General features: G+C 48.1%; 2 protein-coding genes across 3 annotated transcripts; one reads left to right on the top strand and one right to left on the bottom strand.

The window, feature by feature from the left end:
* Positions 1–276: 276 nt before the first annotated feature.
* On the top strand, positions 277–21,751 carry LOC136541342 (uncharacterized). Of its 2 annotated transcripts, none has more exons than XM_066533186.1 (25): positions 277–801; positions 899–1,066; positions 1,151–1,225; positions 1,550–1,628; positions 1,908–1,972; positions 2,067–2,156; positions 2,402–2,491; positions 2,733–2,819; positions 3,049–3,132; positions 3,239–3,358; positions 3,473–3,501; positions 3,903–4,035; positions 14,514–14,993; positions 15,593–16,074; positions 16,148–16,211; positions 16,317–16,419; positions 16,534–16,712; positions 17,723–17,848; positions 17,946–18,016; positions 18,450–18,512; positions 20,581–20,653; positions 20,874–20,993; positions 21,071–21,148; positions 21,355–21,405; positions 21,494–21,751. In XM_066533186.1, exons 1-25 carry the CDS (start codon positions 550–552, stop codon positions 21,602–21,604), a joined length of 3,273 nt encoding a protein of 1,090 aa, XP_066389283.1. In that variant the 5' UTR covers positions 277–549; the 3' UTR covers positions 21,605–21,751. The 2 variants fall into 2 exon arrangements, with proteins under 2 accessions (XP_066389283.1, XP_066389275.1); XM_066533178.1 differs by having other exon boundaries at positions 16,317–16,440.
* Positions 21,752–23,361: 1,610 nt separating this feature from the next.
* LOC136541353 (cyclin-dependent protein kinase inhibitor SMR1-like) lies at positions 23,362–24,344 on the bottom strand. The gene has a single exon (XM_066533200.1). It carries the CDS (start codon positions 24,177–24,179, stop codon positions 23,766–23,768), a length of 414 nt encoding a protein of 137 aa, XP_066389297.1. The 5' UTR covers positions 24,180–24,344; the 3' UTR covers positions 23,362–23,765.
* Between the last annotated feature and the right edge of the window lie 829 nt (positions 24,345–25,173).

The raw sequence follows: 25,173 nt of genomic DNA, 5'->3' as shown, positions 1-25,173 counted from the left end.
GTATTAGTTGGACCAACTTAAATAGTTGGAGGGACTAAATTGAATTAGATGTTAGTTTGAGGGGTTATTTTGGAGGCAGTAATATGGAGCTTTTTCTTAAAAAAAACACACGGACAAGCGGAAATGTAAACTGTACAGTTGATAGTGTATTCGATGGAAGCCTGAAACTTCATTAGTTACTGTGCTTTTTTTGAAAGAAAATGATTAGATTTGGAAATCCTTAAAAAACAGCAGGAGACAAGTCATCACTCGCTTACAGTTACGGGGAGAGAGAGAGACTGGTCATCCCCTTCCTCCCCGTGTTACCTCAACCTCACCGCGCTCCCATTGCAGTCTCCTCTCCACTTTATTACACATCCCGCGAATTCCCGGTCCCGACGCGACCAACCACCTTGTTCAGTCACCCCCTCCCCCGCGCGATCCAGCCAATACCGCGCCACCGCCGGCGCGCGCGTACCCTAACCACCGCGCGGATCTGGGAGCAGCCGGCAGCGCTCACTCACATGGTCCGCGGCGGCGAGGGGGGCCCCGGAAGGCGGCGCAGCTGAGATGCGACGCGACGCGGTGCCGCCACCCACCGCCCCCTCAGCCTCCTCCTCCTCGTCATCCCTCTTCGGCGGCGGCGGCGAGCACCTGTTCGAGTCCGGGCCCAGCCCGCTCGTCTTCCTGCCCCTGCTCCTGATCCAGGGCGGCGGCATGGACCTCTCCCGCGTCGGCGAGAAACTCCTCAGCTCTGTCCGCTCGGCCCGCTCCCTTGGCCTCCTCCCACCGACCCCCACCGCGCCCCCTCCCCGCCCTGAGGTCCTTTACGCTTTCTCCCTCCTTTCATGGCTTGCTCTCGCGCATTGTCGGATCAATGAGGTAGAGGTCGCTCACATTTGTTTTGCACATTCTATAGGTTCCAGAACGAGCTGCAGCGGCAGCTGCTGCTGCACGCGCGATCGCTGGGTTGCCACCGCATGAGAGGATCAACCTGCCATCCAATTCGGAGGACTTGGTCTCCATCTATGGGAGCAACCCCCAGGGCGAGCCGGTGGAGGAGCTCGAGGAGGTGTTCTATGAGGAGGTGAGTGCTGCATTGACATAGATTTGGTTGTCTGCTGCTTTCAGTGTTGATGTGTTTTGAGTTTGAAATTTGAATTATTCACAGGAGTTTGATCCAATAAAGTACATCCTGCAAAGTATTCCAGACGAAGGCGGCGATGCCACCTATTTCGATAAGCAGGTTAGTGGCGGCAGCTTATGTTTTTCATTTCTAGGACATTATGAACGAAGTACATGCTAGTAAAACTTACGTGTACCATGCTTTTGAGTAACGTGTGCATGCATAAGTGCACATAGCTAAATTTGTAATGGTTTGGTGTCGGTTTCAACAATGAGAGCTATGACCTCTGTAGAAGAAACCGTTCCCGTTTTGTCGTTTAGAAGCATTCTAGTTATCCATTAACTGTAATTGGTACCAAATGTCCTGCTCCACCTGCATGAACGTGTGCTTCTTAACCAAATTAACGTCATCTATTTTTCTAATGTAATTTTTTCTTCTTTTCAGTCTACGTTGAGATTAGCGCAGCTTGACAAGATTGCAGAGAGATTATCACACCATGTTATGGGTCACCATGAAGAAATGGGTATGTCTCCCACCAGAGTAGAGAAGCGGTTCAGTGTTTAGTTGTCTTTTCTCTGCATAGGACTGGATAGTTTTCAATTGCATGCCTTTCCTTTTTTTTCCAACTGATACTTTTCATGAATGTTCATCTCCTTCAACATGTTCAGGTTTTAATGCCCTTTAGCTATGAAATAATGAAGATATCTAATGCTACTTTAGCCTCAGTTTTGCTACCAAAATGTGATCTTTATTGACTTCCTTTTAAGGACATTTCAGATTACTGATATTTAGTTTTGGCCAGTGAAGGGGATGCAGTTAGTGATGGAATTAGAACAAGACTTAAAGGTTGCAAATGTAATCTGCATGGTAATATCTTGTGAAACTTTGTCCTTTCTGACATTGTTTGGTACCTTCTTTTATATCTAGGATTCTAGGCCTTATAATTAGATCAATATTTCAGAATGGCCGAAGGCATATAACCTCTTCGAAGAATGAGGTGTCGAGGGATCTGGTTGTCAATGTAAAATCAAAAAAGAAACAAGCTTTGCTGGTAGGTGCTTGCTCTTATCTGTTATATCATGCTAATTTGCAGCATTTACTTTGGAATCCTGGTGCCTGTTCCCAACCAATCGTTGTAGACCACTAAATTACCATCCTATCATCAATTGATGTCTTGAGGAGAAAACTATTAGTGACATAGTAAATTCAAATGCTTTTCTCTTCCACTATCACTAGCTCTAGGTAAACTGAATCGAGGATCTATAAATAAAAAGATTTAGTTTTTGTGTAATGCAGGATGTTCTTCCTGTCCTTACAGAGCTTCGTCATGCTCTAGACATGCAGATGGAACTTGAAACTTTTGTTGAGAAAGAAAATTACTTTCAGGTGAGCTTGATTTGGCTATTGTTACTCTATCTTCCTTCATCATTAGTAGACTTGATATGAGCAGCTTTTCGTTCTAATCTTGCTATGATAAATTTCTGACCCATAAATCGCCTATAGGAATATGGGTATGTTGCTTTTCGACCTGAACAAGCTTAGTATATGTGTTTATGTGTTGTCAAATACCAGTGGTCCCTCAGTAATAATTGTTAGGTTTCTAATGATATCTTACTGATGTTTCTAGGCATTCCAATTGTTGCCTGAATATTTGCAAATTTTGGAGAATTATTCAGGCCTTTCTGCTGTACAAGAAATGGGACGAGGTATAGAGGTAATTATCTTTTTCTTTGTTCACCTCTTATAGCCTGCCTTCTGCTGTTGAGATATTTTTATCCTTAAATTTGAGAAGTGTAAGCTGGCTTAAATCTATACACTGTTGGTATGTTCAAACAGAGAAACATCTTCTACCTTCAAATTAAGTCGAGCTATCTGCATTGTTCACTCCAGTTGATAGATTCATATTTTATCCTTGTGATGATATTTCTGCTCTGACTATGCAGGCATGGTTGGCTCGGACAATCCAAAAATTGGACACTCATTTACTTGGTGTTTGTCAGATCTTTGATGAAGAAAACTATCTAACTGTGAGTGTTCTCAAGAATCTTTTTATGGGTTCTTGGAAGAACATGGTAATTATTATTTATCTATTTTTCTAGAATAACATTCTTTAACAATTAATCATGGATGTAGATTGTTGATGCATATGCACTAATGGGTGATGTCAGTGGCATGGCTGAAAAGATGCAGAGTTTCTTCTTGCAGGAAGTACTCTCTCGAACACACTATGTCCTGAAAGAAATGTTGGAAGAGGTATTAGATTTGCTTTATTAGCATGCTCTGTATAGTTTTGCTATTCATATGATTGTCCGTGTCAATATTTTGATATTTTATGTTATCAGTTTTCTAATTGTAAAGTAATTGCAGGAGGTTGGAAATAATACGCAGAAAAATAGGTCTGTATTCAGCCCCTTATCTTGGTTCAATGGTTCTTTTGGCTGCATTCTATGCTTAAATAAACTATTGTGACTTGTATAGTAGGGATATGGCTTGGAATATAGATATAGCTAGTAATCTGCGAGTCATAGCTTCATAGTTGAATTTATCAGGGTGGACCTAGATTCTTTTTTGTTTGTGTGGAAAACTTTTGTGTGGTCCCTGTTTTTTTATTTTCTTTTTCAAAAGATTTGAAGTTTGTAATCGACACAAGAAGGCAGGTCATGAAGAGATCTTGTCATACATCTGCAGTTTTTAATTGTTTAAAACATAGACAATATCAGTTCATAGAACCAAAGTATCAAACTGTATTCAAGTTTCTCTGAGCATTCACTTCACCAATGTTTTTTGTTTTCTGCAGGTTTACATATAGCGATCTTTGTGTTCAAGTTCCTGAACCCAAACTTCGCCCCTGCTTGTTGAGAACCCTAGAGTGCTTATTTTCATTGATGTGCTCATATTATGCTATTATGAGCTTTTCTTCGGGAGATAAGGTACATTTATTTTTTCTGCCCATTTTATTGTTGAAATCTCCATATCTCTCTGATTAACAATCATGAATTTCATAAAAAAAAGCTGCCTAGGCTCAGGGTGTTAGTGCAAACAAATATGAGAAACTACAAAGTTCATTTTCCTGCCTCACTGAACATATAAACTACATAATCGCATTGGAAAACCAAGAATAATTAAACCTGCCAGAAGCCTACAGCTGAATAGGCTTCTTATACTCTGTGGGGGGTACAACCCCGGATACCCGCGACAGACTACATGGGCTGCGCTCCCAGGGGCGGTCCAGCCCACAAGACGAAGACCTATGGTGCACGGTACTGCTCGGTGTGTACCGCAAGACATCAAAGGCGATATCCTGAAGATACTACGAGATATGTTAGGATACGTTCGATCCCATGATTCCTGTAATCTGTTATTACTTACCGGTTATCTCCTAGATCTAACCGACTTATAACCCTGTCCCCAAGACTATATAAGGCGGGCAGGGACTCCCTCGAAATCATCTCATATTCAATACAATACACCAAAGACACAGGACGTAGGGTATTACGTCGATCAGACGGCCCGAACCTGTCTAAATCACTGTCTCTACGCCTTGTGTCACCATTCGGTTCCTGATTATGCGCGCCTCTGCCGATCAATTCATCTTTGTGGGATACCCCTCGGAGGACTGCCGACGATATTCTGTCGACAGTTGGCGCGCCAGATAGGGGCTGTGCGTGTTGATCCATGGCGAACCAGATGAGATCTCAAGATCAAATGTTGTTCGCGGCAACTCCGACAGCTGCGACGGTGTCCCTAGCCTACCCGATGAGACTCGACATCGAAGCGCGTCGAGGCGACAGCGTGACGCAATCTCGCGGCGCACTCTACGGTGGCATCATCTCCATCATCGCTCTGTGCTGCGTGTTCAAGGCTCCGCGCTCCCGCCGTGTTCTCCGCGAACGACGCCACGAACCACCCCGCGTCGCTTGCGGCCTGCTTCCACCACACGCGGTGCTGGGCTAGGCTCCTGCGTGACGTGTGATCCGATCCAGACTGCAGCCCCAGGACACCCTAGATGCATCTCGGACTACTAATCCAAGTCCATGGAGCTCATCTAGATTAAACACCAGAAAAGCAAGCCGTCGAATGAGTCGCGGATAGATTTGCATGATGGAGCACGTATGCAGCTACACAAGCATACACGCAGCCACAAGAAAACAAGGACTACGTGATCAACATGGCTACGCAAGCTAATTAGGCCTGCATGTATGTGCGTGAGCCGCATACACACGTACGGCAACATGCAAGCCAAACCAATCTTGGTTTCTTGCATACGTACATCATACGAGCACGGCAACTACGCCTCTATGCATGATCCGGCGATCTGACTCAACACGAGGTCCTGCAGCAACGACGACAACCTAGAAGACGACCAAGAACTACTCGGGAGCTACTAGGCTCGATCAAGAATCTACCGGAGAGCAGTTCCGACCGCTCGACCACTAATATAAGGACGACGTCGCCCGGACTACTTACTCTGACCACCCGCCGCGTCGCAATGATGACCGCCGCCACGACGATAGGCCGGAAAGCTCGAGGGCCGGGAGATTTCATCGGCGCCGACCAAACGTTTTGACTAAAGCTAAGTACATCTCCTATATCTGCGTTTAATACAGCTTTCTTCAATTATTTTCTCCGAGTTTTCGCCATGCTTCTCCAATTATTATTTCTCCAGTTATTCTCCACAATTAAATGTCTCCACGTTTAATATCTCCGTGTTTAAGATGCTCCATAATGCAATATCTTGAACGTATTCTCTGTAAACTCGCCGACCAGCCACGTTCTCACTTGCGTTACCTGAAACAGCCCTGTTCTCGATCTCCTACACGTGCACGAGCGCCAGCTCTCTGCGTTATGGGTGGTCGGCAGTGGCTCCTCAGAGACGCCTGTGCTCTTACGCGTACACGGGTGCTAACCACTCCGCGCTATAGAGTTTGGGCTAGTTGGGGCTGGTGATGCGATACAGAACCAACTGGCAGGAAGTTACTCATATTTAAAATATGAACACTTCAAACAAACATAATGTTTATCTACTCCGCTTTGCTGTTTTAATCACCGAGTTCGTATATTTTATTTCACATCATGTACTACCCGTTCTACATATTTGTATCGCAGGATCATCGTATGGGTGGTCGCACTACCTGGCCTTCGGACTTCGCCGACGATCAACTGGTCGGACCGCTAGGTTCATGACCTTCATTGCCAACCAATTGATCGGACTGTTCGCCGTTCACTTCTACTCGGCGCTCACTTCGCCGCCGACCGGTTGGTTGGGCTGCTCGGTGCTCGATTCTTTGCCAACCAACTGATTGGATAGTTTGTCGCTTCATCGTCAGCTACGCTGGGGGCTCGCCAGCTAAGCTGGGGACTCCACGGCGTTTGGATTGATCGTCGCCTCATCGTCAGCCACGCTGGGTGCTCGCCAGCTAAGCTGGGGACTCCTTGGCGTTCGGTTTGTTCGTCACTTCGCCACCAACCAATTGGTTGGGCTGCTCGGTGCTCGATTCTTCGCAACCAACTGGTCGGATTGTTCGTCGCTTCATCGCCAGCTAAGTTGAGGACTCCTCGGCGTTTGGATTGTTCGTCGCTTCATCGCCGGCTAAGCTGGGGACTCCTCGGCGTTCGGATTCTTCGTGCAAGAGTTGCCAGCTAAGGCTGGAGACTCCCTTGGTGGTCGGATCTTGCTACGTCTAATCGGATCATCGTTCGGGTGGTCGCACCACCTGGCCTTCGGACTTCTCCGCCGATCAACTGGTCGGACCGCTAGGTTCATGACCTTCGTCGCCAACCTGTTGATCGGACTGTTCGCCGTTCATTTCTACTCGGCGCTCACTTCGTCGCCGACCAGTTGGTTGGGCTGCTCGGTGCTCGATTCTTCGCCAACCAACTGATCGGAAAGTCTGTCGCTTCATCGTTAGCTACACTGGGGGCTCGCTAGACTCCGGTGTTTGGATTGATCATCGCCTCATCGTCAGCCACGCTGGGTGCTCGCCAGCTAAGCTGGGGACTCCTCGACGTTCGGATTGTTCGTCACTTCGCCGCCGAACAGTTGGTTGGGCTGCTCGGCGCTCGTTTCTTCGTCAACGAACTGGTCGGATTGTTCGTCGCTTCATCGTCAGCTATACTGGGGGCTTACTAGCTAAGCTGGGGACTCCCTTGGTGGTCGGATTTTGCTACACCTCATCGGTGTGCTATCAAGCTGCTCCATGTTGTTCGGATCAGGGTGCTGATCTTGGGCAGCACGTTTGGGGTCTTGATACGCGCATGTTAGATGAAGACGGCAAGCTTTCAGACTTTTTTTCTTTGACCCTGCTACAAGATTTATTTTTCATCTTCCAGCAGGCTCGGGGACTAAGGGACTTTCTTCTGGTTACTGTTGTTTCTGACCCTGGCACCACATGACACGTCATCTACTGTCAGGCTCGGGGACTAAGTGGGCACACTTCACCTTGCGGTGAATGTGTGTTTTTCATTTCAGGGCTCCGCCCGGGGATTGGTTGCCTGCTCGGCTGGTTTTTTTTGCCTTTCTTCTACTTTCTGGACCCTGGCACCACGTGACCACGTCACCTACTGTCAGGCTCGGGTACTAAGTGGGCACACTTCACCTTGCGGTAAGTGTGCTTTCTTTAATATGGAAGACTCCGTGCCTCCTGAAGTTGAAGAAGATTATCTCCCTTTCCTGTGGTCGAACTCTAAGTGGGAACACTTGGTCCACTGCGGGGAAATTTTCAATTTCGAACTTGAGCTCCTTACATCCTTCTGGCAAGCCTTACCTGAGTAAGTCCGTGCTCGTCCGGACAGTTAAGCTGGTCGGCTACGGTCTACAACTGCTCGACAACTCATTATGGTGGTCGGACCATGAGTCTGACTACTCGGCTTTGTTTACACTTGCTCGGACAAGCTCAAGACGGCATTGCACAGCGGATACAAGGTGCTCGGGGACTAGCTGTGGGGGGTACGACCCCGGATACCTACGACAGACTACATGAGCTGCGCTCCCAGGGGCGGTCCAGCCCATAAGACGAAGACCCACGGTGCACGGCACTGCTTGGCGTGTACCGCAAAACATCAAGGGCGATATCCTGAAGATACTACGAGCTGTTAGGATACGTTCGATCCCATGATTGTTGTAATCTGTTATTACATACCGGTTATCTTCTAGATCTAACCGACTTGTAACCCTGCCCCCCAGACTATATAAGACGGGCAGGGACCCCCTCGAAATCATCTCATATTCAATACAATACACAAAAAACACAGGACGTAGGGTATTACGTCGATCAGACGACCCGAACCAGTCTAAATCGCTGTTTCTGCGTCTTGTGTCACCATCCGGTTCCTGATTATGCGCACCTCTGCCAATCAATCTACCTTCGTGGGATACCCCTCGGAGGACTGTCGACGATATTCTGTCGACATACTCCTTCTGGTTCAAAATATAAGATGTTTAGGACATCCACATGGTTTACAAGGCGACATTTTGACTAGAAATTTATATGAAAATATGGCATTTCGTAGAAAGGAGAAATTATGAAGGTGTGTTTCATGATTGTTGGAGTATAAGTGAATTGCCCACCTCCCCCCATCAGCTTAAGCATGTGGGTTGAACTAGTCGGTGCATGCAACTCAATATGATATCAAAGCCAGAGATCTCGAGTTCGAATCTGTTGGCATAGATCACCAGATCACAGGTAATTGGGAGGATAACTTGGCCTGTGGCCTTCTATTGAATTGCAAAATACAAGACAGTTGAATTGTACAAGTGGTTCCCCCCCCCATGTGCTCTTATAGGCCAGGGGTTTATCCTAGGGAATATTCTAACTACCTAATGGTAGATGCTTTAGAAAACTTGGCTGCCAAGGTGTTTATCAACTTCAGCACCAAGGCAAGCCCTACTAACCACATTAGGACTGAAATGTAAATGCTGGAAAACATGAACACTAGGCTAACTACTGACAATTCTCCCCTTTAGCCTTGTGGTCCTTAGAAGTGATCTGCTTGAGCCCAATTCTTCCCCTCATCTCTTCAAATTTTGATCTTCCAAGAGACTTGGTTAGAATGTCAGCCAGCTGATCAGTGGTGGATATGTGATCAGCCCTGATACTTCCATCTTCCAAGCAGTTTCTGATGAAGTGATACTTGATTCTGATGTGCTTACTGCGCTCATGAAAGACTGGATTCTTGGCTAGAGCAAGTGCAGACTTGCTATCAACTTTCAGTTCAACCACTTCCACATTCCTTCCAAGGAGGTCTGCCAGCAGCCTGGATAGCCAAATAGCTTGTGTTGCAGCTGTGGTAGTGGCAATGTACTCAGCTTCACAACTAGATAGAGCCACCACCTTCTGCTTCACTGACTGCCAGCACACAAGATTGCTTCCCAGAAAGAACAGGGTGCCACTAGTGCTCTTGCTGGTGTCAATGTCCCCAGCCAAATCACTGTCGCAGTATCCAACAAACCTTGCTCTCCCTGGAGCCTTAGTGTAGTGCAGGCCAAACTCCAGAGTACCAGCCACATATCTCAGGATGCGCTTGATGGCAGCTTGGTGCTCTGCAGTCGGCCTCTCCATGAATCGACTGACAAAGCCTACTGAGAAGGCTAAGTCAGGTCTTGTGTGGATCAAGTAGCGCAAGCTGCCCACCAATTTTCCGTATTGGGTAGGATCAACTTCTGCAGCCGTGCTCTGCCTGCTCAACCTCAGCCGCTCCTCCATTGGTGTATGGGCGGGGTTGCAGGCATCCATACCTCCTAGCTCAAGGATCCTCTTGGCATAATGGGTTTGCCTCAGAGTGATCCCAGCTGGATCTTGGTGTACTTCGACCCCCAGGTAGAAGGACAGGAGGCCGAGGTCGCTCATGTCGAAAACCTTCTTCATCTGAGCCTTGAAACCTTCTATGGTTTGAGCGCTGGCACCGGTGATGATCAAGTCGTCAACATAGACGCCGATCAGCAGCAGCTCCTCCCCTGTTCCTCGCCTGTACATCGCGCGGCTTCATGGTCGCTTTGCTGGAAACCCATCTCCTTGAGGGTGGCGTCCAGCTTGGCGTTCCAAGCTCGTGGAGCCTGCCGTAGGCCATACAAAGCCTTGCGCAGACGGTACACCAACTTCTCCTTCCCGGCGACGGTGAAGCCAGGCGGCTGCTTCACGTACACCTACTCCTTGAGGTCGCCGTTGAGGAAGGCCGATTTAACGTCCATGTGGTGGACACGCCATCCTTCTTGGGCCGCCAGCGCGAGGAGGACTCGGATGGATTCCATGCGCGCCACGGGAGCAAACGCGTCGTCGAAGTCGATCCCTTCCTGCTGGACGAAACCCCGCGCCACCAAGCGCGCCTTGTACTTGGTCACCGCGCCCCGCTCGTCCTTCTTGAGCTTGTAGACCCACTTCAGGGTGATGGGCCGGTGACCGGGAGGAAGCTCCACAAGCTCCCACGTGCGGTTCTGCTCGACCGCCTTGATCTCCTGCTCCATGGCGGCCTGCCAGGCAGGATCGCCTTCAGCCTCCGCGAAGTTGGCCGGCTCGCCGGCGTGCGTGAGGTGAAGCTCGGCGAAGAGACGTGAAGCCGGCGGCGGTGTGGGCGCGTCCCCGATGATGTTGGGCATGGTACGGTACCGCAGCTGCTCGCCGTCGTAGAAAGCGTCAAGGCGATCGTCGTCGTCCTCGAGCGGTGACGTGAACTCAACTGGGTCCGCCTGCTCGGTCTCCGCTGCTGGTGAAGCAGAGGAGGCCGGTGGATCGTGCTCCCCTGGAGCTGGTGACGGCGTGCGCGGCGGAGCTCCGTCTGCGTCGACTCCCCAGAACTCGATGTCGAAGTCGCTGGAGGCGGAAGCAGACGTCCCGGCGGCCGAATTTGACCAATCCCAGCCGCGCCCTTCATCAAACACCACGTCGCGGCTCACCTTGACGCGTCCTGTCGCCGGATCGAGGACCCGGTAGGCCTTGGCGCCCTCGGCGTAGCCGATGAAGACCCCAGCCTTGCCGCGGTCGTCGAGCTTGCGCAGCTGCCCGAGCTCCCTTGTGTAGGCGACGCAGCCGAATGTACGCAGATAGCTCACCGCCGGCGCTCGTCCGTGCCAGGCCTCATAGGGGGTCTTGCCTTGCAAGCTTCTTGTCGGCGCGCGGTTGAGCAGATGCACCGCCGTCATCACCGCCTCCCCCCCAGAATTTGGCCGGCATGGACCTCTGCTTCAGGAGCGCGCGCGCGGTCGCCACGACCGTCTGATTGCGCCGCTCCACCACACCGTTCTGCTGCGGTGAGTGTGGTGCAGAGTAGTGCCGCTTGACTCCTTCGGCGGCGAAGTACTGCGCCAGCTCGCCGACGGTGAACTCTCCTCCATTGTCGGTCCGCAGCACCTTGAGCTCACGGCCGGTCTCCTTCTCTGCTTCGGCCTTCACCCGCTTCACGGCATTCGCAGCAGCATCCTTGGTCGGCAGAAGCACCGCCCACATGAAGCGGGTGGCGTCGTCCACCATCAGCAAGAAGTAGCGGCGCCCTCCTGGCGTCGCCGGCGTCACCGGCCCGCACGTCGCCGTGGACGAGGTCCAGGGGCGCCTGCGCGCGGTACTGCGCCTGCTGCGGGAACGGCTTGCGGCGGAGCTTGGTGGTGACGCAGGTGTCGCAGACTTGCTCCGCATGCTTGATCACTGGCATCCCCCTCACCATCTCCTGCTTGCCGAGCTGGTGCAGCGCCTCGAAGCTGAGATGCCCGTAGCGCTCATGCCACCTCCACGACTCGTTCTCCTTCCTGGTGGCCAGACACACCGGCTGCGCGGCCTCCAAGTGCAGGATGTACAGTCGACTGGGCCCGCGATGTACCTTGGCGAGAAGACGACCACGCCGGTCCCAGATACGGAGCACTCCATGATCAATCTCCACCCTGGAGCCTCCTTCGTCGAGCTGCCCCAAACTCATAATCGAGTTCCGGAGCGCTGGGATGTAGAAGACGCCATGGAGGACGCGCTGCTCCCCGTTCTTGGCCTGGAAGACGATGGAGCTGGTCCCCTTGATCTCCACTCGAGACGAGTCGGCGAAACGCACCGTGCCGCGCGCCTTGGTGTCGAGCTCGGCGAAGAGCTCCCGGCGGCCGGTCATGTGATGTGTGGCCCCGCTGTCGAGGTACCAGCCGTCGAGCGCCTCCTCGTTGGCGCTGGTGTTGAGGAAGACACGCGCGCGCGGCTCGTTGATGTCGAGGGAAGCCGTGGCCTTGGAGCAAACGGCGTCGGCCTTCTCGTCGAGCTCGAGGAAGCCGTGGGCGAGGAACAGAGCACCATCATCGTCCTCCGCCTCTGCGACGTGCGCAGCACTGCCACGCCCACCACCGCGCCGTCCACCTCGATCACCTCCAACGCGGTTGCCTCCTCCGCGGTCACCACCACCGCGATCACCTCCAACGCGGTTGCCTCCTCCGCCTTGGTTGCCACCGCCGCCGCCGCAGTCACCACCACCACGGCGCGGCTGGCGGCAGTCGCGTGCCCAGTGGCTGCGATCACCACAGTTGAGGCAGGTGTCGTCGTCCGCCCCGCGATCGTCGCCACCGCCTCTGTCTCCTCCGTCGCGATTGCCCTTCCCGCGCTGCTTCTTGCCGCCGCGTGGACGACGTCGCGGTTCCTTGCCTGACGCGGAAGCGGCAGCCTCCTCCTTCTCCTTGGCACGCCATTGCTCCCTTGTTAGCAGCAGACCGCCGATGGCGGCCAGTTCTGCGGCCAGCGCCTCCATGTCGTCCACCGTCTTCAAACGCCCAGACACCTCCTCGATGGTGAGGTCCTGGAAGTCGAGAAGCGTCTCGATGGCGATCCGGAGCTGGGCGTACTTCGGCGGCACGGCGCGCAGGAGCCTCTCCACCGCGCGCTCTTCATCGATGTCGTTGTCGCCGTGGAGAAGGAGCTGCTGCTTCAGGGCCATCAAGCGAAGAGTGAAGTCCTCGATCTGCTCACCCGGGCGGAAGGCGAGCTTCTCCCAGTCGCTGCGGAGTCGCTGGAGCGTGGCGCGGCGCACCCGATCGACGCCGATCCGCGCGGCGGCGATGGAGTCCCAGGCCTCCTTGGCCGATCCCTTCTCAGACAGCGGCATCTGCATCTCCTGCGGCACGGCGGCGATGATCGCCTCCACCGTGCGCCTGTCCTCATGGTACGGCAGGTCCTGGTACTCGATCGCGTCCCAGAGTTGCCGCGCCTGGAGCTTCAGCTTTATGATCGAGGCCCACTCATGGTAATTTGACTTGGTGAGCATCGGCCAGGTGGAGCTTGAGCCAGAATCCTTGTATACGGTCTGGATCACCGGCGAGCGGCCCCTGGCCCGTCCGCGGCGGCGATCCTGATCCCGATTGGGCGACCGCGTCTGCCTGCGCTCGCGCTCCGGGCTCCTCCGCGGAAGCGGGCGGCGATCGCGCGGCGGATCCTCCACCAACTCTCGACGCAGAGCCACGGCCGTGGCGGCCGCGTTCCGAGCTGCTGCTGCGGCCTCCGCGGCCTGCTGCGCCTGCGTGGCTGCGGCCTCTGCCGCGGCCAGACGCTGCGCACGCTGCTCAGCGGCGGCGGCGGCTGCTGCTGCTGCTCTCTCTGCGGAGGTGGCCATGCCTCTCCCTTTCTCTCAACCCCAAACTCTGATGCCAATTGTTGGCATAGATCACCAGATCACAGGTAATTGGGAGGATAACTTGGCCTGTGGCCTTCTATTGAATTGCAAAATACAAGACAGTTGAATTGTACAAGTGGTTCCCCCCCCCCCCATGTGCTCTTATAGGCCAGGGGTTTATCCCAGGGAATATTCTAACTACCTAATGGTAGATGCTTTAGGAAACTTGGCTGCCAAGGTGTTTATCAACTTCACCACCAAGGCAAGCCCTACCAACCACATTAGGACTGAAATGTAAATGCTGGAAAACATAAACACTAGGCTAACTACTGATAGAATCTTGGCTAGTGCAATTAAATAAATAATTATTGCTCGCTCCTATTCCACGTCTGAGGCCTGAGGGAGCCTCCACATGAGGGGGAGTGTTGGAGTATAAGTGAATTTCCCACCATGCAACTCAATAATGATGAATAGCAACACCTATCTTAGCCAAACTACGTAATTCTGCATATGTTGATGGAAGTTTTAAAAGCTTGACCAGCAGGAATTGTAAAGCGACATATATTTTGAATTGGAGTAGAAAAGATGTCAAATGCTATCAGTTTAAAACTCTCTTGTTTGGTGGAACAGGGCAACTGCCCTATTTATTTTCTGTTGAACTTATATTCAATATATGGTGAATAATCTTCTGTTTTCAGTATGAAAGAAATCTGAGTTAATACTACCTATCATCCTATCCAATAACCTATATATACATATATATGTGGATCTGATGCTATCTATACTTAGTCTAATTTTCAGTATAAGGTTTTGTTCTTATTCATGAAATTGGTTTCCTCTTCAGAATATTGACTCCAAGGGTCCAGATCTAGCAGATAAGAATGACATATCTCAGAATAGCAATGAAACTTTAGTTAATTCAGGAAGAGGTCAATCAAGTGCAGCAGTCACTCAGGACGGTTCTGCAGCTGAAAAAAGTGATAGAGCATCATCATCTGAGGTCCGCCATCCTGATGCTAGTACATCAGAAACAGGTTCTCCATTCTATCAGCTTAGAACAGATGCTACAAAACTTGTTGCGCAAACATTTCAAAGAGGGCGAAGAAATCTTTGGCAGCTGGCAACAAGTCGCTTGTCTGTTTTATTATCTAGTTCAGCTGTTTGTTCAACTAGCACATACCAATTCCTGAAGAATTATGAAGATCTCGTCATTTTCATTTTGGCTGGCGAAGCATTTTGTGGGTTTGAAGCTAGTGAGTTCCGCCAGAAGTTGAAGACTGTCTGTTTGAACTACATGGTGTCCTTTCACCGGCAAAATATATATGTATGTCAATAACTCTGACTCGGTTCTTAATTAGTAGTGCTCAAAGTTGAAACATGTGAATTTTGAAGTGCTATCATCTTTTTAACTGTAGCCATAGATATAACTTAAAATGTGTATGCAGTTCATGAAGTGTTTGTAGTCTTTAGGAATATTCTTCGGATTTCTTTTCCTTTTCCCCATTGGTAGTGCTGGTTTCATAGTAGCCCATTTTTGTGACTGATTTTGATATGAGCTACCAGTGCTCTTATGTTTTCACAAAAGGAGTTTGAAGCTGATACGAACATTAAGTCAGTGCATCCACATTAGAAGGGTTTGCAATTGATATGTACCATAAGTCACTTCATTCACAGTATAATCTGTAAGAAAATACATTAATAATGACGTTTGATTGTAGTTCTATGTCTAAAAGAGAGAAAACAAATGTGTATTTTCTGGGAATGTGTGGTTGCTCTAGTCAGTACTGTGTTTTACTCTGACCTTTTGGACCTAACTGCAAATATCGGAGTTGCAAACTGTTAGCTCTCTATGCAGTGAGTCATTCTCTGTGTCTTCTGCATGTAGCATTTTTAACTTACTGTGTTTTGCCATTCGTTTGGCAGGCCCTTAAGATGGTACTGGAAAAGGAATCTTGGACAATAATGTCTGCTGAAGCTTCACAAATAATTAGTTTAGCAGGTCTAACTGGTGATGGTGCTGCACTGTGCTCTCCTACCAGTAGAAGTCTCAAGTTGCCAATAAATTGTTACCATGGGAATTCAACTACAGCCAACTCAGGAAACGAAAAGCTCGGATTTGCTTCTTGGCTTAAGATTGAAAATCCATTTTCTTTTAAGCTAGAAAATGGCTCTGCCGAATCCCCAAAGTCCAATATGCTTTTTGACTCATCAGTTAGCACTAATCATGGCAATGGAAAAAATTCATCTTTTGATGAAGAGAATGAAGACCTTCTAGCGGATTTCATTGATGAAGATAGTCAGTTGCCTAGTAGGATACCAAAAACAAAAATTGTAAAAGGCAATTCTTCACATTGGAAAGATGGAGACATTTCATCGCAGACAGGCTCATCACTTTCTTTATTAAGGTATTAAATGCTTGTGTTAACTTAGTAATGTTTCTATGCATTGCTTCCTAGGCTAAATTGCCACTGGAATTAGGATGATGGACAAATACGCCAGGCTGATGCAAAAGCTGGAAATCGTCAATGTTGAGCTTTTTAAGGTTAGTTATGTCATATCCATCATCGTGTAGTCAATTGCGGGAGAGAGGGAGGGGGGGTGTCTAGTTTGTGGAATATTGTCTGATCATGCTGGACAAAATTTTCAGGGTATCTCCCAACTGTTTGGCATCTTTTATCACTACATATATGAGACATTTGGGAATCTAGACAAGAGTCAAAGCAGCAAGCCTTTACCTGATCATCAATCATGTAAGGATTTAGTTCTCCACAGTATGTTCTCATATACACATTTCTTAGCTATCACTGCTTACATAGATGATCGCATTTCTTAATTGTCCTTACCACTACTTGCGCTGTACTCAGCTCGGCTTAAAGCCGCTTTATCAAAAGTAACACAAGACTCTGATCAGTGGACAAAGCCAAATAATGTTTCATATTCACCTTCATCCTCATCCCCTTTGTCAATGAATTCAACTTTCGGCCAAATGGATGTGATGCCTACTGCGCCTCCCAGTTCAATGTTCACCTCCTATGGGTTAAAGGTAACTGCTGGTTTCACATGGGCTTTACATAATCCTATGTAATCCCAACTCATTTGCAGACTTAACATGTTTTCTTGTATATGGAACTGAGTCGTGATATTTACCATGCAACGTTTGCCCTGTAATAGACATAAGTGAATTGTGTTTGCTTGTTTGACTTGAGCTTGTCTCATTTGAGTTCAACTTTGCTAATTCCTGCAGTCTTAAACTCTAAAATTTGAAGATATACCTTGAAGTCTACTGCAGATATGATTAATCTGCTCTCACAATTAATTAGTATTTATCGACTTATCAACTATTGATGTTAACCATTCCGAAGTTTGTTTAAAATAAAAAAAAAATTGGTAGGTGTTCATCTTTTAGGCAATACATTTTACTCATTTATGTGGGACAATTCTTCGTTTTTAGTTTGCTGTTCTTTTTAGGAATTTCTGTATTGTTGCTGCCTTGCTGCCATAATTGAAGTGATGGTATGACAATACTAGCTTATTCTAATTGTTTCCATACAAGCATCACATGCCAATAAGCTATAGGCCTATAGCCTTGGAGGTTGTCGGAATGACATTTTTGGCATTCAATGTAGAAGGCGTTAGTAGGTGTCTAGGCTTTGAGAGTTCTTTGTGGACTGGCAACTCGATTATATACCTTGTCCTAAAATAACAGTGGTAGAGAGTGGAGGTCAAAAGTAGCACATAATGTCTTTAGCAAATGGTGTGTGTACCATGGAGGTAAAATAGTGACAACGGAAAGAATCTCGATGGACATCCTTTTGATTACTATAAGCCATTGGATGTGTCCCCCATTATTAATGTAAACCTTGGCTGAACTGTAACTCATGGAGTCTGAAGTTACCTTTCTGCTTGGTTAGGTTGCTATGAAAGCATAGCATTTTGTATGGCAGAATGCATTTTTCTTTATGCTTTGAAAAAAAGATAATTTTTGCATGCCCAGACTCCTTAGTTTCAGTGTCCTCGTTCTAAAAAGTGCATTTCACCTTGTTTTTCCGTCAGGAGAGATGTGCAGCTGCTGAAACATTATCATTGGTTGCTCGAGTTTTGAACCGATCTAGAGCCCATCTACACTCAGTATTGTCTAAAAATAACAGTTCTGTTCTTGAAGAGTTCTTTAGGACACTGGTACGTTTCTCTACTTTGGGAGGTTTTCATTGTTTATTTGGTAGTCCATAAATAGAAAAGTTGCAATTAATTCCAGAGTTTACCTTCTGTGTCACAGGTGGACTCTGTTCCAGATTTGACAGGGCACATTCACAGAACGAGTGCACGTATGCTTTTGCATATTGATGGGTATGTTAAATCATCCAATCCCTTCTCTTTTCATCTTCTCTTTGGCCATATAAATTTGTGCGGGATTTGCATCACCATTGATGCTGACATGCTGTTAGTAGTTAGATGGATAGTACTCCCTCCTTTCCAATTTGTTAGTCACTTTTAGCTTTGTCCTAAGTCAAACTTCTCCAACTTTGACCAAGTTTATAGAAAAATGCATGAACATTCATTGGATATAGACCATGAAATATATTTTTGATAGTGCTTTTATTTGAATATAGCAAATGTTAATATATTTTCTATACAATTGTTCAAAGTTGGACAAGTTTGACAGGAAAAAACTTAAACTTACAATTTTAAATGGAGGGACTAGTACCATAGCTTGATGTTTTGAATCACCACACATGACACATGTATGCTCAGTTGAGTCACGGACTGAATGTGTTTTCAGGTATCCAGATAAGATTGCGAATGCTAAATGGGAGGTGAAGGAGCTTGGAATAGAGCACAATGGGTATGCTTATGCTGGAGCCTTCTTAATTTGAACAAATTTGCCCCCTTTCTTAGTTTCTGTTTTGGCAGCTTTCCTACTGTTTGTTACGCTTCCTTGAAACTCTCCTTTACCTCTTCATAATCATTTATACATTAGTTTTATAGCAATTCACCTTGTCTAAATCTAATCTTGACAGCCTTGATGTCCTTTGTTGTATGATTACTGTAGAAAGCACTTTGTGGTAATTTATCTTCAGTGGTTGTGTAGTAGACCATAGGACTGGGCACACTTTAACCGAGAACCGATAGCCGAACCGAACCAAGCTTTCGGTTTTTTCAGGTTTCGGTTTCGGTTTTATGTTTTCAACGTTTCGGTGTTTGGCTTCGGTGTCGGTTTGCAGACGTAGAGAACCGAACACCCGATCAAAACCGAAGTTTGCAGGTGCGCCGGCGCACCCTGCCTGTGTCCTCGTCCTGCAAGTCGCAACCGCATGGCACTAGGCCTGTCCCAAGGCCCATCACGTAGACAACCAAAACTCCAGAACCTGCAGCCGAAAGGAAACAGGCAATCCCGTGACCCTATCTAGCCGTCTCTCTCTCTCCTTTATCCTCATCTATTTCTTCTTCGTTCTTCTCTCGTGAGTCTCAAATCTCGATCACACAACTGACAGAGCGCATAGGAGCATACCTGCGGCAGGAAATCACGTTTGCACGAATACCTGCAGCGACGCAGCATGCGATGTCCGACAGCAGGCGGCGGCGCCGCGGCGCGTTGCAGAGGATGCATGCCGTGGGGGCCGGCGGTGGTACGGGGCTGTGGCCCGAGCAAGCACGGGCGACGTGATGGTTGATGAGTGTGGCGCATGGGCGAGCAGCGACGAGCGCAGTTGTGCGCGCAGGCGAGCAGCAAGCTCGCAATAACCGGCGACGCTCACCTAGGCACGGTGCCTCTGAATCCTCTGTGAACTTCGGTGGAAACCAAATACCGAACCGAAGAAACTGACACCGAACTACGAACTATCGGTTAAAACCGATTGCCCAGGCTGAGTAGACCATCTGGATATATCGTTCAGTTGTACTCTTGTACTTAATCCATCAATTTGCATGGATCTGGTGTTTGTCGGGCTCTGGCAAATTGGCAATATATTAGGAAAAGTCCAAATTATTGCCCCCCAGTGCGCTCACAGGAAAGTTATCTGAATGACCCCCTAAAGTAATTTGTGACCATTTTACCCCTCCGGATCTTTTAAATCGTCCAGTTTACCTCTGAATAACATTTATCTTTTTTTATTTCTCCACATACAAGTTGAGTTTTAAGTTCAAATTTTGTAGGGTGATAGCAGTGACAGTGAATATCATAACTTATGTTAGAAAAAAACACTTTAGGATTTTTTTCATCATTAATTTTTTGTATAATTTTGTATCTGTAGGGTTCATTTGTTATTAAATGCCTGAGCTAAAATAATGATGAAAATTCATAATATATTTTTCTAACACAAATGATGTTCTCTATCACCCTACAAAATTGAAACTAAAACTCAACTTATATACGGAGAAACAAAAAAAAAATGAAAAATCTTATTAAGGGGTAGATTGGACTAACTGAAAGATCTGAATGGGTAAGTTGAACACAAAATCAGTTTAGAGGGTTATCGGAAAAATGCTCAGGGGCCGTTTGGATCCCTTCATTTTGTAGGAATTGAAATCTACATAATGGATTAGGCTATTTGGCTTGGAATTTGACATTCCATAACATTCCCAAGCTCACAAATAAGTCTATCTCAAATTCTTAGGGTGGGAGATGGAAATAGATTCTATAGATCACTATGCTATAATTCTATTCTCCAACTTATAGCACACTCTTCAACTCACTTCCCTACAATAGAAATGCAACATATAAGTATGTCCCTTGTATGCCTAACAATAAATATACAAATATATTCTATATATAACTATATTAGCTTAATTAATCTATGCCTAAATTATAATTATTAGAATGAATTCAATTCCAAGGATGCAAACGGGCCCTCAGTGTTTTGTTATTTGCAGATACTGCTGTGCACCACTGACCAAGTGTTTGTTATTTGCAGATATGTTGATTTGTTATTGGGTGAATTCAAACACTACAAAACAAGATTGGACCATGGAGGAATTTCTAAGGAGGTCAGTGTGAGAGAACTAATAAATAGTTGCTCTCTTTCTTTTTTTTCCTCCCCCTTTCTTTTGACCTCACTTTGTTTTTTTTTTATCCTGGTGCTAAGTAATGAACTTACTAGAGTTTGTTCTGCTTCATCTTGAAAAGGATGCTGTTCTTTCTTTCTTATGAATCGTTTGATGATGAATTTACTGACAACCTGAGTAAATTCACATATGTGCTTCCCAGCTCCAACACCTTTTGCTAGAGTATGGCGTAGAGAGCATATCAGAAGTTTTAGTTGAAGGTCTCTCTAGAGTGAAAAGGTGCACTGATGAAGGGCGTGCTTTGATGTCACTTGACCTCCAGGTCTTGATTTTTCAATTTAATATTTGGAAGTGAATGCCATGGAGGAATCCATAGTAACGGCTTTGATGTTCTTTCAGGTACTAATTAATGGGCTGCAGCACATCGTATCATCAAATGTAAGGCCGAAGCCGCAAACTGTGGACACTTTCATAAAGGTAAGCAGAGCAAATTAGTGGTAGCCAGTTCCTACGATACCTGGTTACTTAGCGGCGGCACGTTCTGATTACCTAGAGCATTCGCCATCCTGCTGTCCTAGTGGTTCTCCGTGAACAGCAGTTTCATTTGTGTTCATTCTGTTCTTATACTAGTGAAATCTTGGCAAAGAGGATTGCTGCTAACAATTCTTGTGCCAATCAAACAGGCTTACTATTTACCGGAGACCGAGTACGTTCACTGGGCACGGTCTCATCCAGTAAGAACCGTGCAAAACCTCCATCTCTCATTGATCCTATGTGGGAGGTACAAATGAATTTAAACGCTGCTGTTTCTGAACTCAACAGGAATACAGCAAAAGTCAGGTAGTCGGGTTGGTTAACCTGGTGGCCACCATGAAAGGGTGGAAACGGAAGACGAGACTAGAAACTGTCGAGAAGATCGAGGCAGGGCCATAGACTCGATGGGGAGGTTTTTGCGGTGATTGTTTTTCTTCTGTTTGCTTCAGCTGCACATAGGAGCTGTATTTTTTTTCCCCTCCTCTTCTTTCACCTTAGAATCAATTTTGTCGATTCTTTCACCCTCAGGCCATTCTGATGCCAACACCATCAGGCCATCGCCCGCCCATCCATGGTGTATATTTATAAGCGTTGACCCTGTATTATATGAAGCGAGTGGGGCGGGTTGACACTCACCAAAAGGAAAAGAACTGTACACCCTACATGGAACATTGGCTCAGTAATAAATATGAATCGTTCATAAATACTTGTAGCAACCCTTTTTCTCAGATTATAGTACTGTTGCATTGCATGTCACAGATGCCTTTATTATGAACTGCACGGATGCGTCTCAGAAACATTGTACGGTAGCAAGTTCTGGTACTCGTGTAACGAATCAATGGCGCTGCAATAGATTCATGTACTCCATGTCTTAATACCGGTTCAGGTCTGTTTCACCTCCGTATACTTAAGCAACTGTAGCCTGAGTTATTTACAAGCTTTTGAGGCAGGCTCAGTGAGGTCTGTTTTCATCCGTATTGCCCGGTAGCCTTCATCGTTTTGCTTGGAAGCTGAAGGATGTGATCATCACCGGGACCGACCTCGCATGGTTTGCACGGCCATTACACGTCGACTCTCTATTGGACGGTTGGAGGAGTAAGAGGTTGTATATAGTAGAGGTGTTTAAGATTGTGCAGAACTTTCAATGCCGACTCTGGTCTCGTACGTGTGCGATCCAAGCCTCGGGATCTCATACTTTTATTAAACAGGTTTTTAAGACGAGTTCAGGCCCGTAACCTGTGTCGTCCGTGTTGCCAATTGCCCTCGCCGTCCTCGACCTACCGTCGCCACTGTGCGAGCAGCAGCGGGCTGCTGGAGGCGTCAGGCGTCACGGCAACGGGACTCTGCGGGCTGCTGGAGGCGTCAGGCGTCCCCGCCAGCGCGCTTGTTGCGTGCGCCGTGCCCGCCGTCTGCGATTGCTCGACCATTCCTGGGCGCCGGACAGCTGCAACTGCTTGCGCTGCTGCTGTCCACACGCACCAACAGTTGCAGGACGCCAAAGCTGCAGCGGTTTCGGTGAATTCGCTGCCGCGCATGATTACCACCGGTTTGGCTCGCTCCGCTTGGCTCGGATTCCTCTCCTTTGCAGGCTGCTTAACGTCCTGCTCGCTGGTTGCTGCAGCAGCAGGCAGTGGCACACTGCCACGGCGGATTGGAAGGCGTCCATGTTGCAGAAACAGAACTCTCATCGGTCATCATGTGCGTCAGCTTCAGCGTATGAAGGAGGCCAAGTCATTCCAGTGGGGGAAAAGAAAGTATCGATTGAGCACAAGTCTTGTCTCACCGCAAAGTCAGTTTGCCAGCACCTCGGATTCTCCTAAAATGGCCCCGCCTTGCAACGCGAAGCAGATTCTCTAGTGAAGCTAAAGCACTTCATATGGAACGTTTGGTAAAACGATTTCGGCGAGCATTTTTGGAAAGGAACAGAGAGAACCAAAAGTTTTGATTCTATCTAGTTTCTAATTCGAAAAGGGCTTCGGCTTTTTGGTGGCCTCAGGGGCGAAACCATTTTTATCTCATTTAGTAGGGCCTCTTGATAATAAGCTGGAGCTCTGTTAGAAGCCCTCCAAGGGGGCCAAGACCAGTTGTCGTTGAACAGAAGACACAAAGAACAGCCCGTGCGTGTAATAAGTGAATGCGAAATGAGAGCTTCGATCGGAGTACATATGACGCTAGTGGTACAAGTGAGCTTCTCATTACACAGGCTACATGGAAGAATGAAGATTCAGGGCATGCAGCTCCGATCCTGCCTAGTATTAAGCTACACCTTTTGACACCATAACTGAACACTATCATCACATACACTGAACAGCATCTAGCAACTATAAGAACTGCTGATTACTGATGAGCTATAGAGGAAACTAGCTATAGAGATATATATACGAGCTGTAGTAGTACAAGTACAGCAGTAAAAACGCAGTACTGCTAACACCCCTACCACCATGCACCTCCTAAGCTGATGTGATCCCAGCCAAAACCACTTGGCCGGCCCTGCACCTAGCTAGCGCTGCTACTCGATCTCTATTACTAGCACCAACTGCTACACGAAGCTGCTAGCTAGCTAGCTGCTCTTCTTGGGCTCCGGGCAGGCCACCCTCCGGCGCTTCTTCTGGGTGGTCGGCGGCTTTTGCGCGGCGGGGTGCGGGCGCCAGAAGAGGCGTTCCAGCTCCTCCAGCCGCAGGCTGAACACCTCCACCTCGAACAGGCGCTTCCGGCACGGCGTGGGGGCCGCGGGCGCCCGCGGCTTCCGCGGCGCCGGCGGGCACGTCCCCGGCGGCTTCACCTGGCTCTCCCCGCTCGTCGGCGTCCGGCAGCGGTAGTCCTCCTCCTCCTGCTGCCACATGGTCGCGGCGGCGGCGGTGCTCTCCTCCGCTACCGCTCCTGCTCCTGCCCCTGCCCCGTGCAGGAGGAGCGGCGAGCTGCACGGCGAGAACGCCGGCGGCGCTGGCTTGTAGAACTCCGGCGACGCAGACATGGCGGGTATGGGAATGGATTGCTCGGGCTGTGTGTGCTGGTTCTTTGGTGAGAGCAGGAAGACAAGAGGGAGGTGTGGCGGTGGGTGTGAAATGGAGGGAGGGAGGGTGGAAACGAGGAAGGGGCGGGGGCGGGAGGTTGCTTGAGACGCTTGGTTACCTCTCCTCCCTGGGTTGGGGTTCTTGCCTGGGGATGTGGTCTGCTTTCGGGAGAAAGGGCCCTTTGTTTCGGCCCTTTTGTATTGTGCTGGGTGTCCTTTTGTACCCAGCACGTTCGAATGACACGGTTATTGCATTTAGGTCCTTGATGATGATAGCCCCATGCGGCATGCCCCCAGCCCCCCACACAAAATCCTGCACAGTGCACACATGCGATGGTATTGGTATGGATACTCTACTCCACTGGGCCACCACTCGCTTCAATTATTAGGTTCAATACAGTTCTCAGCAAAAATCTTTAGTCCGAATCTCACGGTACTAAAAATATTGTACTCCATACGAATTACGAAATGCTTACATTCTTTAGTCCTAATCCCGATTATCGGTACGTCGTCACAGTAACAGCGTCGTGAGCTCACTCGGAGTTGAATGTTGATTAGTTCATACAGGCACGTTGAATAGACTTGTGGCACGTACGTTCCCACTCAAATCCCTCCAAGAATTCGTAATCAGTTTGGATTGCACATGCATGGTAGTGCCTCATTAATTACTTCCTATTCCCGTCACGAAAGCGAGCACGCATCTTTGTTTGAAATTTTTTTTACCATTGATGACATACGGTCTCTCCATCTCAAAAAAAAAAACTCAATTCTAGAAAAAATATATTTCACGATATAAATCAATAACTGTAAGCAAACTTAAAATAATTTCACTTAAGACAACTCATATATGTTAAAATATATGAGTTAAAATAGGCTAGCAAAAAAAAGTTATTGTAGAGGTCTAAAAAAAGGAAAAGTTCAATTAGCTAGTTTGACCACCGATTTATGTATATTC

The sequence above is a fragment of the Miscanthus floridulus genome, chromosome 1, assembly GCF_019320115.1.
Source record: "Miscanthus floridulus cultivar M001 chromosome 1, ASM1932011v1, whole genome shotgun sequence".
In the NCBI taxonomy this organism is placed as follows: Eukaryota; Viridiplantae; Streptophyta; class Magnoliopsida; order Poales; family Poaceae; genus Miscanthus; species Miscanthus floridulus.
This window is presented reverse-complemented; position numbering and strand designations above follow the sequence as displayed.

What these genes read in the sequence shown, in the direction of transcription:
- LOC136541342 (XM_066533178.1), top strand. Translation starts at nt 550, where the DNA reads ATGCGACGCGACGCGGTGCCGCCACCCACCGCCCCCTCAGCCTCCTCC. An exon ending in AGAAAGAAAATTACTTTCAG is followed by an intron (nt 2,492 to 2,732) that starts GTGAGCTTGATT and finishes TGATGTTTCTAG; the next exon opens with GCATTCCAATTGTTGCCTGA. An exon ending in GCTTTTCTTCGGGAGATAAG is followed by an intron (nt 4,036 to 14,513) that starts GTACATTTATTT and finishes TTTCCTCTTCAG; the next exon opens with AATATTGACTCCAAGGGTCC.
- LOC136541353 (XM_066533200.1), bottom strand. Translation starts at nt 24,179, where the DNA reads ATGTCTGCGTCGCCGGAGTTCTACAAGCCAGCGCCGCCGGCGTTCTCG.